Source organism: Hemitrygon akajei, chromosome 3 (assembly GCF_048418815.1).
Source record: "Hemitrygon akajei chromosome 3, sHemAka1.3, whole genome shotgun sequence".
In the NCBI taxonomy this organism is placed as follows: domain Eukaryota; kingdom Metazoa; phylum Chordata; class Chondrichthyes; order Myliobatiformes; family Dasyatidae; genus Hemitrygon; species Hemitrygon akajei.
In genome coordinates this window covers 58678653-58695990 of record NC_133126.1, presented here as the reverse complement: position 1 = coordinate 58695990, position 17338 = coordinate 58678653, and the positions used below count along the sequence as shown (strand labels likewise).

General features: G+C 36.8%; 1 protein-coding gene across 2 annotated transcripts; it reads right to left on the bottom strand.

The window, feature by feature from the left end:
• Positions 1–3391: 3391 nt before the first annotated feature.
• On the bottom strand, positions 3392–16938 carry lrfn5a (leucine rich repeat and fibronectin type III domain containing 5a). Of its 2 annotated transcripts, none has more exons than XM_073039955.1 (3): positions 16342–16938; positions 6963–8373; positions 3392–6249 (listed from the first exon to the last, which is right to left on the bottom strand). In XM_073039955.1, the coding sequence occupies exons 2-3, from the start codon at positions 8351–8353 to the stop codon at positions 5307–5309; spliced, it is 2334 nt and encodes a 777-aa protein (XP_072896056.1). In that variant the 5' UTR covers positions 8354–8373; positions 16342–16938; the 3' UTR covers positions 3392–5306. The 2 variants fall into 2 exon arrangements, with proteins under 2 accessions (XP_072896056.1, XP_072896057.1); XM_073039956.1 differs by lacking the exon at positions 16342–16938 and adding an exon at positions 15619–15722.
• Between the last annotated feature and the right edge of the window lie 400 nt (positions 16939–17338).

The window sequence follows — 17338 nt, the reverse complement described above, 5'->3', positions numbered from 1 at the left end:
GTATAAAATGATGAGAGGCATTGATTGTGTGGATAGTCTGAGACTTTTTCCCAGGGCTGAAATGGTTAACATGAGAGGGCACAGTTTTAAGGTGGTTGGAAGTAGGTACAGAGGTGATGTCAGGGGTAAATTGTTTTTTTTTTACGCAGAGAGTGGTGAGTGCGTGGAATGGACTGCCGGCGACGGTGGTGGAACCAGATATGGTAGGGTCTTTTAAGAGACTCCTGGACAGGTACATGGAGCTTAGAAAAATAGAAGGCTATGGGTAACCCTAGGAATTTCTAAATTAGTACATGTTTGACACAACATTGTGGGCTGAAGGGCCTGTATTGTGCTGTATGTTTTCTATGTTCTAAATTTAAAAAAAAACAATCATCTTCAATAAACCTTGAACTAGTTTCTACATATCCAATCTTTGTGTAAATCACAATACAGAAAGGGGTTTAACCTCACCACAAATGCAGTCCATTACACTTAAGTTCAATGCAACATGCTTTGAAATGCCCAAATGTTTTGCAAATAAAGTCCACAATTTTCTGAATTCTCAACTACCTGACAAATAAACACAGCTAATGCTGAGTCATGATGCACTTGACATCATGCACTTATTGGAACGGAATATGACTTGAGGTACGACAAACCAGCATGTTACTCAATACCTTGTGCATTTACAGTTATACAGTGGATTCCAGTTAATTGGACCATCGGTTGATCAGGGCAGGCACTTATTTTGTTAACACTTAAAGAAAAAAAATTGAGAAAATATCTGTGATTCCCTTTGTTTATTTGGGACACTGTGCCACTTAATTGGGGCAGTAGATTGTTACCAAAAAGCTTCTGATCAGCATCAGACACATGCACACATTTGACCATTCAACACTACACCATACTTAGAGAGAACCATTTTTAAATGGCATTGCTTGCATATGTGCTCAAAGAACAGTGATTTTTGTCACAAATAGTTGGTGAGAAATTACCCGTAAAATGATTCACAACTACAGTTTCAAGCACTCCAGGTTGGAGTTTCCAGAAATGGCTGAGAGTGAAGATGAAACGATTTCACCACTTCAACAAGTTAGGAACTACATTTAACTTGAAGGTATCAACAAGCATCTTGAATGTTACAATGAAAATAAAGATTTGGAAGATGCAATCATTGATAGCATTGTAAGAAAGAAGACCATTATCTATACCAACACGTAGAAACAAGCTGGATGCACTCAGCAGGTCGGGCAGCATCCATTGAAATGAGCAGTCAATGTTTCGGGCCGAGACCCTTCGTCAGGATTTCATCAGGTCTCGGCCCGAAACGTTGACTGCTCATTTCAATGGTTGCTGCCCGACCTGCTGAGCTCATCCAGCTTGTTTGTACATGTTGATTTGACCACAGCATCTGCAGTGTACTTTGTGTTTATTATCTATACCAGGTGCCTGTGCTTACAGTCAAACAAAGGAACGCAGAAGTATGCAGGTATACCGAATGAATTCCTCCATTGATAACAACTAGGAACAAATACACAGTTTTATACAACTATAGTGGAATTGTTAGTATTCTACTTTGCTCTGTATTTTATTTAAATACGTATTTTAGTACTCAGTTAAACAGTAGTTTGCCTTTTTTATACTTGTTTTTAAACTATTTCCATGAAACTTCAGCTAATTAGGACAGCCACTTAATTGGGCCAAAATATACTGGTCATGATGTGTCGCATTTACTGGGAATCCACTGTATTTGATTTGGCTACAATTAACTCTGATTCCTGAAGAAGCTTTAAAAACCTGTACCACTTTGATCATTTGTTTCTCCAGTCTTATTTTTGCCATATGGTCCACAGTTACACTTCTTAATGAACTACGTTGCAATTCTTGATGGAAGGCCCGGTGATACTGTATGCTTGTATATGGTGCAAAATATATTGACACATGGGATGGATATCTGTTCTTCCTGGCTGTATTAATAATACATAATCTAAAATTAATCTACATTAGTTCCTGGCTAGCTCGCAATGCTATCTTCAATTAGCATGAGGGACACAATCCAAATCAAAGTATATAATTTCTTTGGCCAACATATATAGAAAAATTAATTGCACCCAATTGCTCATATGACTTAAGTACTAAAACCCTTATGAGAAAAAAAAACAATTTTCATTTATCAGATATTGAAAGTTTCTTTACCAGGCTAAAGATTCTAAAACATGATGAAGATTCTATTTTTGTTTTCTATTATGTTTTCAAATAATAATCAAATAGGAATGCTCATTTAGTCTTAAAGAATACTTGAAAGATTGAGCTGGTTAAGTGTACCATTGGGAAATAACTTTTCAGTGTTTGGTCACTGTGAGAGATTTAGCATTATCAGTCTAATGCCTAGTCAATATTCAGAATAGCTTTTTGAAGTGGACACTTGAAGATTTTGTGAAAGAGAAATAACATCTATTTCTACTGGGCCCAGTGTATCTCCAAGATCATGGATAAAAGAAAAATGGAGAACTATATGGAAGGGAATGGTTACTTTGAGCTTGGGGTAGGTTAAGAAGTTGGCACATTATCGTGGGCCCAAGGTCTCATACTGTTTTATGTTCTATACAAGGTGTGACCAAGCTAACATCTAACAGGTGTCCAACAAGGTGACCTGGCTTCCTAACAGAAAGAAAGTCTAAGGAATCAAACCTGAGGTACCCCCTGCCCCCTAGTTCAACTACAAACTAGGAATTCTGCTCTTCACATCAAACATCCCTGTTTGGCTATGTATGTGTTGAAGTGCACTGTGGCCCTTACATCTAACAACCAGTACTTCCCAAACAAGTCCCAGCTATTAGCAGTTTTGAATCAATTCACATTTTTTTAAAAATTGGGGTATAAATCCAGGAGGAAAATACATTGGACGGCTTGCTCTTATAAATATATTAACAAAGTGTTTAAAGCACTTTCCTTTAACTGGGTGAGCTTCAAATTCAAATCTGAGTATAAAAAGGATATATCGTTGAATTTATACCTTGAATAGAATATATGATTGTGCATTGTTGAGATTTTACCTCAAGATTCAAAGTGAATGAAAATCTATTTCTTTTTTGTAACAGGGTAGAAAATGTTTAAACTTCAAATGACTAAAGATACACAAAGTGCAAAAGAAAATATATTCATATACTGAAAACTACAGTGACAGCTTTTCTAACAGCCATCAGATATCAGAATGACTTTATAGACAGCTAGTCTCCTAAGGCTTTGAGTTTAAATCATTAATTCATTTCCTGGGGTAATGGCATCAACAGACCAAACTAATTTCAATACATGAGGGCTCCATTTGAAAGGTTTCATTTTTTTTTAAGTTTAGTCTCCATGACAGGAGAGTTGGCAAATGCAAAAATTAAGACAGCTTACAAAGCAATTTAAATATCTAAAGTTTATTTTCAAAGAGCGAAACACATAGAAACAGGCTATACGTTTTATTGAAATGAGTGAATTTGACAGGAGTGGGAAAACCTTCCTGATAAAATAAAACCAGATCCACTGTAAATCTTCTGCGTGACTCTAGAAAACACTCCTTGTAAAATCCTTGGACGGACTAACCATCTTAAGTGTTTTATCAGGTTAGGTCAAGCCATGATATAATGTGTGCATCACTTTGTTTTTACAAATTGCATATGTTAAAAGGACTCTAGAATGATTACCAGATAATAGGAGTGAGCACAGCTCAAGGTCGACACCCTCTTTAACTGGGTCAGCCAGATGTAATCTGGACTGTAGGCTTTTGCCAGCTTGTTTTCACTTCTTGAAAAAAATGGATGTTCGTGTCTTGTTTTCCACAAGAAATGTAATCACACACTTGAGGAAAACTTAGAATTGTAGAAAGATACACCATGGAAACAGGATCTTCAGCTCAGCAAGTCCATGTTGAGCGTCAATCACCCATTTACACTACTCCTATATTAATCCCATTTTCATTTTTCTCCACATTCTCATCAATCCCTCCCAGCTGCTGCCACTCACTTGCACATTAAAGGCAATTTGTACTGTCCAATTAAACTATCAGATCACAAATCTTTGGGATGTGGGAGGAAATTGAAGCCCCTGGAGGAAACCCATGTGGTCACAGGGAAGGTGTGCAAACTCCATGCGGACAGCACCAGAGGTCAGAATCGAACCCGGGTCTCCGATGATGCATGGCAGCAGCTCTTTCAGCTGTGCCACTATGCTACAACTTGGCACAGAGTTTTTAATTAACACTGCTGTATTTATCCCTGTAATTAAATGGCTCAGAACTATGATCAACTTTGGCTGCATTTTAACTCAGATCACATCAGCCCATTAATCTAAAATATTGTCTAATTACTCATCTCTACCAGGTGAATAATGATTTTAGCAGTTGGGTTCCTCAAACATCACACTAAAGTCATGTGCTTTGTAAAAATGTCTTTCTACTTGAATACTTGGTCTGCTGTTAGATTAAATAAATCTGTTTATCAGCTTCTAGTGTGTACAGTGCTCCCTGTGCACAATTTTTAGGGAAATTTCACAAAAATAACATTAGAACCAGTCGAAATATTTCATTCACTGGCCCAAATGCAGTGTTTTTGAGTGGCAGTATTTTCATTTAATGGCTCCTTCAAGTGGTAGTCAGAATATGAATACTTGATTTAAATGCAAAGATTACATTACCACAACCATTACTTTTTTTTTCCTGATACAGCACCGGCACCCTCATTATGAAAACTCAATCATTTTAGATTACTTGGCTGGCAGCATGGAGTATCTCCACCAGTCTGGACTGGGCAACCACAATTTTCAGGCTCTGCTTAATTGCACATATAACAGCTATTCATTGTACTAACACTGGCCGAGTATACTTATTTAATCCTTTATTGTACACAACGTAACAACAGAGTTGTTTTATCTGTACAGCATTTGCCTGAAAATGAAAGGCATTTACCATTGTCACTGGAAAGAAACGTACATCTCAAATTTTAAAAAATATCAATTTATTAAGTTGTCCATAAATAGGTTATTTTTTCTTTAAGATGCAGGAAACCATATTTCCTTGGTCAAAGGCTTCTGTGAAAATGTTTTCACTCATTTATCCCATACTCCAGAACCAGAAAGCCCATCCTAAAAGGAGGATAAGGCACTGGTGCAAAGTCATGCTTCACCATCATGTCTTTCAGTGCTGCCAATATCTGTGAAAGAATCGTGTGCATGAGAGCCAGTTCATTACTACCTTGCTGGAAATGCCATCAAACAGAAAGACAAGCATAGAATTCCAAAACTCTTACAAGGCAGTGCCCTTCACGGGAACATTTAATATGTCACACGGTGCTTTCCATTATCCATTCAGAACTTGAGAAGGTGGCTTTCCCACTATCACCATCAGAGCTTTCCAACTGTAATAGCATCCCATTCATGGACATGCTTCTTTTTGACCACAGGCTGCTAATATTTTGTGAATGAGTATAGCAATGATACTCTGATAAATCTCCATTGAGCGAGTACCTCCGCTTAGCTCTGCTTGTTTCAGCTGGCAGAGTAAGGTATTTGATAGGCTTGGATTGTGCTCGTCTAAAAGTGGGAGTCTCTTTCAAAGAAACTGGAGCACAAGAGGGCTTGTGTAAAATGGCAGTATTTTCCCTTTTCTTTTTGGATAACTCGACATTGGTGAAAGCTTCCATTGGTGTTTCAACACTTGACTTTGGCCCAGCCTTTCTTTTCAGCTTTTGAGATGTACTGACACCTGTAGTCCAGTCAGGTGACATGGTGGAGGTAGCAGTAGCACAGTCCTGGACTGAAACAGAATCCAACGGCTGTGTTTTGGCTGTACTGGGATCTTTCTGATACTGTGCATTTTCTTCATGTCCCATGATGACTTTAGAATTTGAATGAGGAAACATGCCACCACACATTTGCAAGTGAGCTCCATTTGTCTGTGAGTAGACGTTACTAACCTTTGTGATCTTGTGCGAGTCATTATTATTACACACCTTATATCGAATCATCAGTATAATAATGAAGACCAACACAGAAGCTACAATAATTCCACCTATTATAATTATCATGGTTCCTCCCAGAAACTGGGAGGGCATAAAATGGCAGCGGACATAATCCTCATCTGTGGTAAACTGTATGCAGCCAACAACCCTAGTAGCTGTGAGAGACGTGATGCCATCATCGTAGATTGCCAAGACACACAAATCATACTGTGTTCCTGCAGCCAGGTTAGTAACAAGGAACGTTTTGCTTGTGGATGGAATCATTCTGAAGGACAATATGTGGACTAAAATTAGAATACTGTTAAACACTTTTCTTAATTAGAATACAAGTACTATATTTGTTACTAGAATTTTATGGATAAAGGCGCATGCAGTTGAGGTTGACATGTGGCTAAAATGCTCACTTATCAATGAGAGTACTATATCAAATGTTAACAGAACTATGAAACTTTACTGGCTAATCTGTGAACCACATTGTCAGATGCATATTTTCTTTAAAAACACATAAAATCTCTGATATTATTGCAAGTGCAAAAAAAGGCAAAATGTTAAATTCCATGTAAACAAACCACAAGATTAACAGATCAATTATCATGAAAGTCACAGCCGGATTAACTTTGAATGTTTTAATCCAAAGTGCTTTTTTTCATTTCTATTTAAATAACATTATAGAACAGCCAACTATTTGTATATAGTCTTGATTTGCAATGAACCAGCATGCACAAATAAAGCAAGATTGTTTTATAGGATTAAAGATCAATATATGTTTTATAAAAGCTCTACTCTTGCTTATTCATTGCTGTACAAAGAAAAACATTGCATTAATAATTGACCACATCCTTACAAAAGCTCACATGAAACTGTAATGTGCCAGTGATTTCACCTCCAGTAATGTACCTTAAACAACTGCATTAACAAAATCAATATTGGATTGACAACTTTGAACACTACAGCGAAGAAACAGTTGATCTGACTTACCTGTAAACAAGTGAGTCATCATAAGAGCCATTATACTGAATCTGGAACATACGAATGCCAGGGATATTATGTTGCAAATTAAATTTAATCAGTGCAGATGATGATGATGTTTCAGCAACGGCCACCCTCTTTTCTGGCTTGGCTTTAGTGTCACTAACACTGTTACTAGTATTGGAGCCAGATTTAGTGGAAGTTGAAATGTCTGATGAACCAGGATCAGGCTCATGAATATGGTTTGTACTGTTGACTAAATGTGGGAGTTTGATTATATGAAGTTCCACCACTGCAGTGGTTTCTCCAGCAGCATTCGAAGCAATGCAGGTGAAAGTGCCTGTATCTTTGACAGTCGTTATCAGGATGTCTAAAGTTCCATTATTGTATAAGGCTGTTCGTGATGAATTTGAAATAAGCTTGCCTTCAGGTGAGCTCCAGTGGATGGAGGGATCTGGGTCCCCAATAGCCTTGCACTTCAGTGTTGCTCGTTGTCCTTCTAAAACTCTGAGCTCATGCGTGTAACGAGTAATGAGCGGCTGGTCACAGATAAACTCTTCTTCTGGAATGGACCAAAAGTATCGGCCAGTTAGGTGCGGAGGTGAGGCGCAAGTCTCCAGATCATCCTCCCTTGAAAGGCGGCGCAGCCAGAGCAGCTCACAGTTGCAATGCAAAGGATTCCCTCCAAAGCTCAACGTAAAGCTGGGTGGGCTCAGGAGACCTGAGGAAGCTAATACCTGAGCTCTGGTGAATAACGGGTCAGGCGGGAGCTTCCGCAATTTATTAGAAGTCATATCCAATCGAGTCAATTTATGAAGGTGGGAAAAGGTTCCCTCATCGATGTGTTCAATCATGTTATGGTCCATACTGAAAGTATGCAAGTTGACCATCTTCTGAACTGCTTCCCAGGGTATAGATTTTAAGTTATTATAGGATACATCCAACTCTTCGAGCGACAGCAAAATATCATTGAAAGCTTCAGAGGAAATGTCAACCAGTTGATTGTTATTGACTACGAGATGGTGGAGGTTTGAAAGTCCACTAAATATATCATTTGTAATCTGGGTTAGTCTGTTGCTGTTCAGATGTAAAGCCCGCAGGTTACGCAGGTCTGCAAAAGCTTGCGGTGCAACATAGTTTATTGTATTCCTTGACAGGGTAAGATCAACCAGGCTGGTCATATTAGCAAAGTCTTTTCTTTTGATGATAGTAATGAAGTTATCTCCCAGACGTAGCTCGACTGTCCTTCTATCGATGTTTGATGGAACAAAGAGAAGTCCCTTTTTGGCACAAAGAGTTGCGAGGTTTGGAGACAGATTCTGACAGATGCAGCGTTTGGGACAAACCTGCGCCTTCACTGCCATGCCAATTAACAGCAGATATAAAAACAGTTTTTCCATTGTAAATCAGGATAACTACCCTGGAATAGAAAAATATTGTTTAGACGAGCCTTTAATTTTCTATTTGTTATATACAATAAAAGATGGCATAAGTTTGCTGTATGCTAATGTTCTGATGTTGGGTTGTCAAACAAAAGGAAACATCTTCATTGTTTTGTTCATAGAATTGTGTAGATCATTGACAAATGCTAACTAACACCAGGTATTTCTGCACAGATGACAAGTGGGAAAGAGTCTTCCTTTACTACGTTTATACACATTCTGTTTCATCAATAGACCACACAACTGTACTGTAAGATATAATCTGTTCAGAAAGGAAAGTTACTATCAAATAAGATTCTGAAAATGAAGGCAATCTAAAAATAAGTTATGAAATATATAACTGCATTATTAATAACAGAATGCAATATTGATTAGATCCATATATTGTGATTCAATATCATGATTACACCTATTTGATTATTTCACATCACTGCTTATAAATTGAGAACTTTAATGACAAATTTAGGTTCACTGCAATTAATAACCAACTAAAAATTGCTTATTAAAACTAATGATATATTAAAAAGGCAATATACTCCACAGAGAATGATTACTTTTTTAAATTTCTAAAACATGGTATGAAGCATATTAATGACAAGAATTGTTATGAAAAAAATGATTAAAAAACAACTCTCCCATCTAACTCTTCGGCAATGACGTTATGTAATAACAATGTTCTCATAACAGACCATTAGGGATTGTAGCAACTGATAATAGGACTTGAAATCATTGAGAGAAGGATCCTGACATCTGAGACTCTCAGCTTCCAAACACAGAATAGCCCAGTAATCTATGAGTCTTAGGAATGCAGTCTTGGGATTTAGATGAACTCTAGAATCTTTGAATAGGAGTTAAGTGACCCAGGCAGAGGTCTATAACTACTCCTCAAACAAATAGAATTGAAGGTTGTTAGGATTGGAAGCCATTGTGGGAAGACTTTAGTAGGCTTGTGAGAGATCCAGAAGAAAGAATCCAAACTAACTTGTCCTCTTTTAGGATAAAATTCCCCAATTCCTTTTCACTCTACCTTATTTCCATCTTTCGTTTAAAGTAATTTCAACCACCAAGCACTTATGAACATTAATTTCTTGCTTTAATGTTCCACATTAAGATATTTGTTTCACTGATGATTTTATGAATTCACATAATCATGAACAGACACAAACTTCCATAAAGAAACAAATTATCTCTTAAAACATATAAACATGCATTGATTAAACAATTTCTCAGCAATTCACTGAATCCAAAATAAGAGAGGAATACAATCTTGTTTAATAAACTTTGTAAAAATTAAAATAGAATTGAAAGGAACAGCTGCTTATAATCACACCTATATTCAACACACAAGTTGTCTGAGAATTCCATAATAGAAAACATGGTCATGTTTTAAATTAGATCTGCTGAAGCAAATATTAAGAAATCAGCTTTCAGTTTCCTTCAAACAAATGAAACTGTAAATCCATAGAGAATGATGTAAAAAAAACCCACCTATAGAACCAATAATATACTCTGGGAAATGACAAGATCAAAGCATGTGGAGAATTTATACAAGTGGGTAAATGCTTTGTAAATCCTTTTGAGATTTTTAAAAAAAATCTAGCTACCATCATAGTTCTTGAGAAAGATTTTTCTAATGTTTTCTAACTCCAAAACATAAAACTAATCAAAATAAAACACGGAGCTGGAAATAATGTACTTTAGTGTTTTTTTTAATCCAAACATCTCACTGCACTTTTCCTTAACTGGGACATCTTGCTATGCTTCAACAGGTAGGTAGTCATCACGGGTTCATTTAAAAAAATCCTTGTCACCACTCTAAAGTATTTTTTTTTAATTTATGATTATCATCACCCAGTCAGTACTCACTGGTTATGAACCATGAATTTGTCCATTTCTGCTTTAAAAAAAAACTCAAACATTTCTGTCTCTTCCTGAAGAAGTATGTGCTGTGCTGCATTTTTCCTCCCGGGGATTACTCCTTTATGTTTTGTTTTACTTTTAGTGAGGCACGCACATATGATGTGATGAAGTAATAACGTATGCCATTCATGTACTTTTAGATATAACCCATAATGAATAACTTAAACAATGAAGAATACTTAGAATATATTTACAATTTTACTCAAATATTACCGAAACATTAAATACGCAAAAAAAACTTTTGCAGATTTTAGTGCTGCCAAGATCCAAAGAGATAAATAGGGAAATGTAATCATCTGACTGATTTTTTCTTTTCTTATTTGGCTTTTGGTTAAATAACATTTAAGTAGAACTGTTAATTAGTTATTGCAATACAAGATATTAAGAACATTATGTAGAAACCTTGACTGAGAAAGCAAGTTTCACAAAGAAGTATTCAAATTGTAGATTAATATTATTATTAATGAAGTAGAAAACAAGAAACAGCATTACCAATCCACAATGACTTGGCTGATTGAAGGAAATACCAACATCTTATCCATGTATCACTTGTTATAAAACGTAATGTTTGCTTTAGGCATATTAAACATTATATTACGGAAGCCACTACACAATTTTTTTCTTTAAATCCTCCATTTCACTGGTGGTAAATTTTTAATCCTTATTCAGAAAATGGAATATGTTAAATCAATAAGTATGAATGAACTGAGTATAACTTGGAAACTCGGTACAGCATTAGAACCTAAAACAGGCATAATAGAGAAGTATATGATTTAAGAAATATTGTTGGTCATTTTTGCTAGGAAATTGGCAATTACTAAAATGCTCATTAAGACAAATGCAATACTTTGTTTTTTTATTATACTTACAATTTTTCTAACATTATAATTAGTAATTTGACAATTTTTAAAAAATGTACAGCAGCCAAAAGCACTCAAATACTATGGGGCAGCTCAGCACCAATCTGAGGAACTCAGCAGAATTACTAGCATAAACACAAGTTTATTAGAGCTATAATTAATATTTTTCATAACCTTTTGTATTACATAATCTATCAGCATAGTTACATTCACCATAAGGAATGCTGATCTCTCTGACCCTTCTTAGAGGCATTAGAACACAGTGTGCCAAAAAAACAAACAGAATATGATTTCAATATTGCTTTTGAAATTTAACCAATTCATATTAATGTGCACAAAAATAAGATATAATTAAGGGAGCCTGCTCCTAACCATTAACATAAACCTAGATTCTATCCTATTTTAAATAAACTGTCTGTCATAATTTGGTTTTGCATTTTTTTAATTAATATTAGTTCCAGACATTATTATTATTATTATTATTATTATTATAACACTTCAAAGTAATTACAATATAAATTGCAATCACTGAATCAAATTCAAGATCTATTTGAAGCAGAACCAGATTTGGTTGATACCAATTAAATTCAGAATAAAATAATTCTTGCTACTGATCAATATTGATATTGGTTTAACCCTGTGTTGTGCATTACAGATCAAAGGATCCAAACACTCATGATGGTTATATAGTTGTGATTTGCCAATTGATATGTCATACCAATAAACATGTATGTCCATAATTCTAATAAAAATTATAATCTTCATTCCTTCAGGTGCTGAATAAATTATATTTGTTCATCAAGGTTGCAGCTTGATAAATGTATTTCACAGTGATGGAAATTCCCTGAAAATGATGTGAGCTAAATGATAGACCAATATAAAAGATCAAGCAATCTTGAGAAAAATTGGTTCAGATATGTAATCATTCCATCGAAAAATACTGTCACCAAATACAAGCTTCTTTCCAGTCTGTAACAGACCTGTTTGGAGATTTTCACATTGATATACTTTCAAGTGGTAATTTGGTTCTTGTTCTATCTGTATGCAGGGGAAAATGGTTATTCAAAATCAGAAATTTCCTCTCCTGAATTACAAAAAGGTTCATATTAGAAAGAATCTGAAATCAGAAATAGTCCAATTTGAGAATTGTTGGCTTTGTTTTGGATTTCATTCCTAAACTGCTCCCTCTATAATGTTGCTTTTTGCCTTGAATCAATATGATATGAAATGAAATGTAATGACTAAACTTGAATTATTTACAATCAGACTTCATTGGATGTTATAATCAAAATGCTGTCAAGCTTGGAGTAAATTGTAAGTATTTTTTGTAATTTATTTGTTACCATTAGGGTGTTGCTTGAATACACTTAAAAGGTGTATTTTTTTTAAGATCACATGCTAATTTTCTGCAATTGTTTCAACAAACACATGGTCATTTATATGCTTCCTGATCCATCTTCTTAGATCTCCATAATGATAAAATGCACATTACCAGTGATCAGCATGTTTTGTGATCCTAACATAAAAGGATTCATATCATCACCTTTAAGTTCCATTTCACAGTGATTACAGCTACACTAAATTTCATTACTTCCATTCTCAAAAGCCAAAGTTAAAGAATAAGCAACACAAGTGGATAATGAATTAAATTTCATAGCCATATTAACATGTGCAGTGCTCTAGGTTACAAGCTGAAAAAAAATCATTATTATGAGGGTGAAAAAGTTTGCTAATATTCTTGGTATACCTTAGAATACTGTAAAGTGCTGTCTTTCAAGTAGCTTATCATTTATATATGCACCAGAAGATTAAATTCCACCAAAATGTTACTTTTAGGTCTTTGTCAATAATCTGATGTACTATGAGTTATGTAGTGTTAATATCTTCTCCCATTTGTTGAACTTAAACTTAGAGGGCATCCATTTAAAACACTTGGCAATTTTGTGAGAATGAAGAATTTTCCTTCCATTTACTCCACACTGGTGGCATATTTTCCATGTATTTATAATTAGATATTCATATTTTACTCATTATTTTAGAATTGGTACAAGTACTTTAAACATTTACATATGAAAATGCTTTAGGGATTGGAGAAATTCAAACAATGATATTGGGAGTTTTCTGTATGGATGCAGAAAATTCCCAATATCAGGGTTTCAATTTTCAGGTAATTAGAACATTTAGATTATTTAAGAGATCTGTCAATGAATCAGCTCAGAATAAAGGAATCAACTAAATGAAAAGGCAGTGGTGAAAGAAATAATAGCAAGAACATGTTAAAGGATAAATGAATATAAATTAGTATGGATTTACATCCAAATTCTCGTCATGAACAGGTATACCAAGGTTAAGCACCCATCAATAATACTGGACGCTTGAGAGCTCCATACTATGAGTTTCACCAAGATGGTACAACAGTGATGTTTTTAGATTCCAGTGACTATCTATAATTTCCAACTGATTATGCATAAAATGTCACCTCAGTGATAACTGCAAAACAGTTTCATCCCTTGACTAGTTCCATTTAGGATCAAGTTTCTTTGAGAATTAATGTATTTTGAAGTATAATGGTTATTTAATATAGAAAGAAAGGTGGACCTCAACTGGACTGGGAAAACATTGCTAAAAGAGCCTTGAAGGCATCAGAAGACTAATCCAAAATCACTATACTGAAGTTCTACCAGAATATGACATAGGCTGATAGTAACTTCATAGAAATTGGTTTTACCAATTGATGCAACCAGAAGGGTGAAAAGTGCTTTGTAGCTCTCCTGCATTTCTTCTGGAAATTTTTTGCTCCATATATTTACATCACCAAATGTTAAATCTGTAATATTTCATGCTCAAATTTCTAATTCTGTAGAATTGTTTCTACAACAACCTCAAAATCTTAAGCTTACTTTTGCAGTGACTACAAAAAAAAAGATTTGCATGCACACAACTGATATATTTCATTCACTTTCGATTTATACTGGAAATGTGACAACCTACACCAAGCTGTCAGCATATATCACCTTGCTCAATAGTGGTGCTAGTCTTGAAATAGCATCAACCACAAAAATGCCAGGATCGTTTCTTCTGAATTTTCCATGAAAAAAACATGCAAGGCCTAACCACATTTAAAAGATTGCAATTAAAACTGACAGTAGATAATGAGGACTGGTGCAAATTCGTTACTTCGTGGGTCGGTGGGCAAGATGTGGTAATCTGACAATTTGGATTGAATAATATCAGGAGTTTTCCTCCATTTCTGGTTACTACACGTTGTCCTCTCTGGATTAATTAGCACGAAATGCATTACAATCAGGAAGTTGGAAGGCATTTTAGATTATATTGTCGCCTTCTGAGTTTCCTGCAGGAACGGTCTTTACATTCTGGTCTCCATACCGTTGAGCTGTCAAGGTTTTCTTTATTGTGCACTGGAGGTGGTAATAACCTGAATTCTAGCCCCACCAAGCAGTAAAGCCTAATGTATAGTTCTGCTGTGCTAATCCCAATGATACATTACTTCAAAACGCAGCCATCAGGTCTTGTCATCAAATACAGCAGATGCCTCCTTAACTAAGAGTTAAATGTTAAATTTGAAAAGAGGCTGGAACATCTATCTTGTCACTTCTATATATTCACCAAAAAACAAGCCCTTCGACAAAAAAAAATGCACGGGCTCAGTGTTAGACCGTTCATGCCAAAGGAGCATTAGAGCTTTAAATAATTCAGGTGCGACAATATGACATTTAACATTTATGAGGCCGATCCAGAAGCAATTGATCTTCTTAACCTCTGCAAGCATCGCTGGACCATATTAGCGAAGATCATCAGCTGGGGCATAGAAGAAGTAAATTAACACAATAACTTGTCCAAAGAGGCAGAGCTACCTTGTTAACCCCCCACAGGTCGAAGCAATCAGCAATTAGTTAATGCTCACCATAAAAACAAACCGTGCATCACACACATATTGGGAGAAAGGGAGAAGTCGATTCTTAATACTGAGCACCTGCATAGCCGTGTCCTCTAAATCGTTCTTCCTAGAGAGATCGGATGTTTTTTTATATATATCGTAGGATGATAGTTAATTCGTGTAGCTTGCTTATCCCAGGGAATCATCGTCGTTATCAGAAAACGTCTGATTGAAATGCATGCTATCTACAAGCACGAGCAAGAAATCAACCCACATACATATACTTGGTTGTTTTCTTTACGAAAGAAACTTTAAAACATGTCTTAAACTGAATTGTAAATACTTCACCCTCTAATGCTACCTTTGCCATGAGCAGGATCGCAGACGCATGTGGTATTCGGTCATCCACAGTAGAAAACCGGCTCTCCGTGCCCTAGATACCACCGGACCTCGGCAGAGCTAAACTACAATCAACAGTAGCTTTTTTCATTTATTTAAAATTGTACCTCATTTCAGTCGAGAAAACATGTTTATGGAATGCTTACCTTCAGCTACCGTAATGGAATCGTGTTGCAGCTTTAGTTTGGCTGCACCTTCACAAATAGCGGTCCTCTCCTATATCGCTTCTCCGTCATCGGTGCAATCGGCGGACTATCTACGATACCTCACCAGGCGACCCGGGAGGAGAAAAGTAACTGCTCTTTCTCCCCCCCCCCCCCCCTCAGTTGTAACACCTATGATCGGCGTTTGATGAGGAAGCTATAAAGAGCGGATAACAGTCCACCTCTGCGTTATTTTACAACAGCACATTTGCAAATATTCTTCAGCGAAAAGACGCGAGTAATAGGTGATCCGTCGAGCAAACCGTTTCAATTAAATTTCCTCCAACAGCTTGCAGACGAAATCCATTTGAGTCTAACGTGCCAAGCGCAGTTCTACGGGAGCATTGTTTAGCAGCTGCTACACTTGGAAAACATTCCGCACCGTCTTTAGTTAACACACTCGATCCCACACCCTTACGGCAACACTGACCTTGCAATGTACCTGCTCCAAGTTAAGAAACCTCAAGCCATTGCTAACGGCGGAGCTTCCCCTTGTAATGCAGCATAAACACCTTGAATGGCACACGATACTAAACACAATGCTATACGGATAGAGCCATCCATTCACCGGGAAATGAACCCTAGTTACGCTACAGCACGGACTTACTGATAAAAACATACACATCTGAAACGTAACAGCAATGACAAAAAAAACTGAAAAGTTACCTTTAGGGACGAACATCAGCCCTGCCCGGTTACTTAAGGATCAGGGTAAGTGTGTCTTCTCATCACCTATTTCCCATTTCCACAAGTCACTGTTCAAATATATCGCATTTACACGGTGCACAGTTTTCTGTACCGATGTTTTCAACGGGGCCATTTTCAAAGCAGCCAAATCAAAAGACGGGAACAGAATGTCATCCATGTGTAGAAAACGCTTTCAATTCGGAGATTTACATATATCCTCAGAGTTAAACTTCAAAATACATATTTTTTCCAGAGCGTCGCGAACAGCGGAGGCATGCTCTTTCCGTCCATTCAGCGCCGAAGCGGCTATCCTGCTGTATACAAGGGGGAGCTGAAAGCAGCTTTCCTCTGCATCAAGCAAGCTGCTTTATTAGCTGAGCAAACGTCTCTGCAGTGAGAGCGATCAAGTGGCTGAGATGGGAAAGTCAGATCAAATCTCAGCAAGCAGAATTGCACCGTTGCACCTAACACATCCCCCGTCGCAGCCTCCGCGCTGGGTTGATCCTCAGAGTAATCGGGTACCACATTATCTGCCCCTTTGCCTCACTGAAGCGTTGACTTCAGAAAGCTCTTGGTTACTCTCGCCCCCCGTGAAAAGTACCGGGGACTGTCCGCTTCTCGCTACTACACCAATGTCATTGGGCTTGCACTCAAACAAATCATAAAATGCAAAGCTGAATGACACGTACACCGTCGCAACTGTGTTCTCAGAGGTAGACATGAGGGCTCGCACTCACTGATGGTGGCATCTCATCCAGTTTGCTGCAAGGGTGGGTTCGATCTTGAGCAGAGAGCGCAAAAAAAATCTGGCATCCAAAGTGATCTGGGAAGACCAGGAGGCGGAGGGAGTAGAAGAGGCTTTGTTCAGGCTGCTTCTAGTTGCTGACTGCCACTCAGGGGAACTTGTTAAGAAGTGCTGTCAAGCTTAGTTTTTTTCTGATTTCTCTTCTGGATTTCGAAAAAAAAGGATGTTGCA

What these genes read in the sequence shown, in the direction of transcription:
- lrfn5a (XM_073039955.1), bottom strand. Translation starts at nt 8,353, where the DNA reads ATGGAAAAACTGTTTTTATATCTGCTGTTAATTGGCATGGCAGTGAAG. An exon ending in GATGACTCACTTGTTTACAG is followed by an intron (nt 6,250 to 6,962) that starts GTAAGTCAGATC and finishes ATTGTCCTTCAG; the next exon opens with AATGATTCCATCCACAAGCA.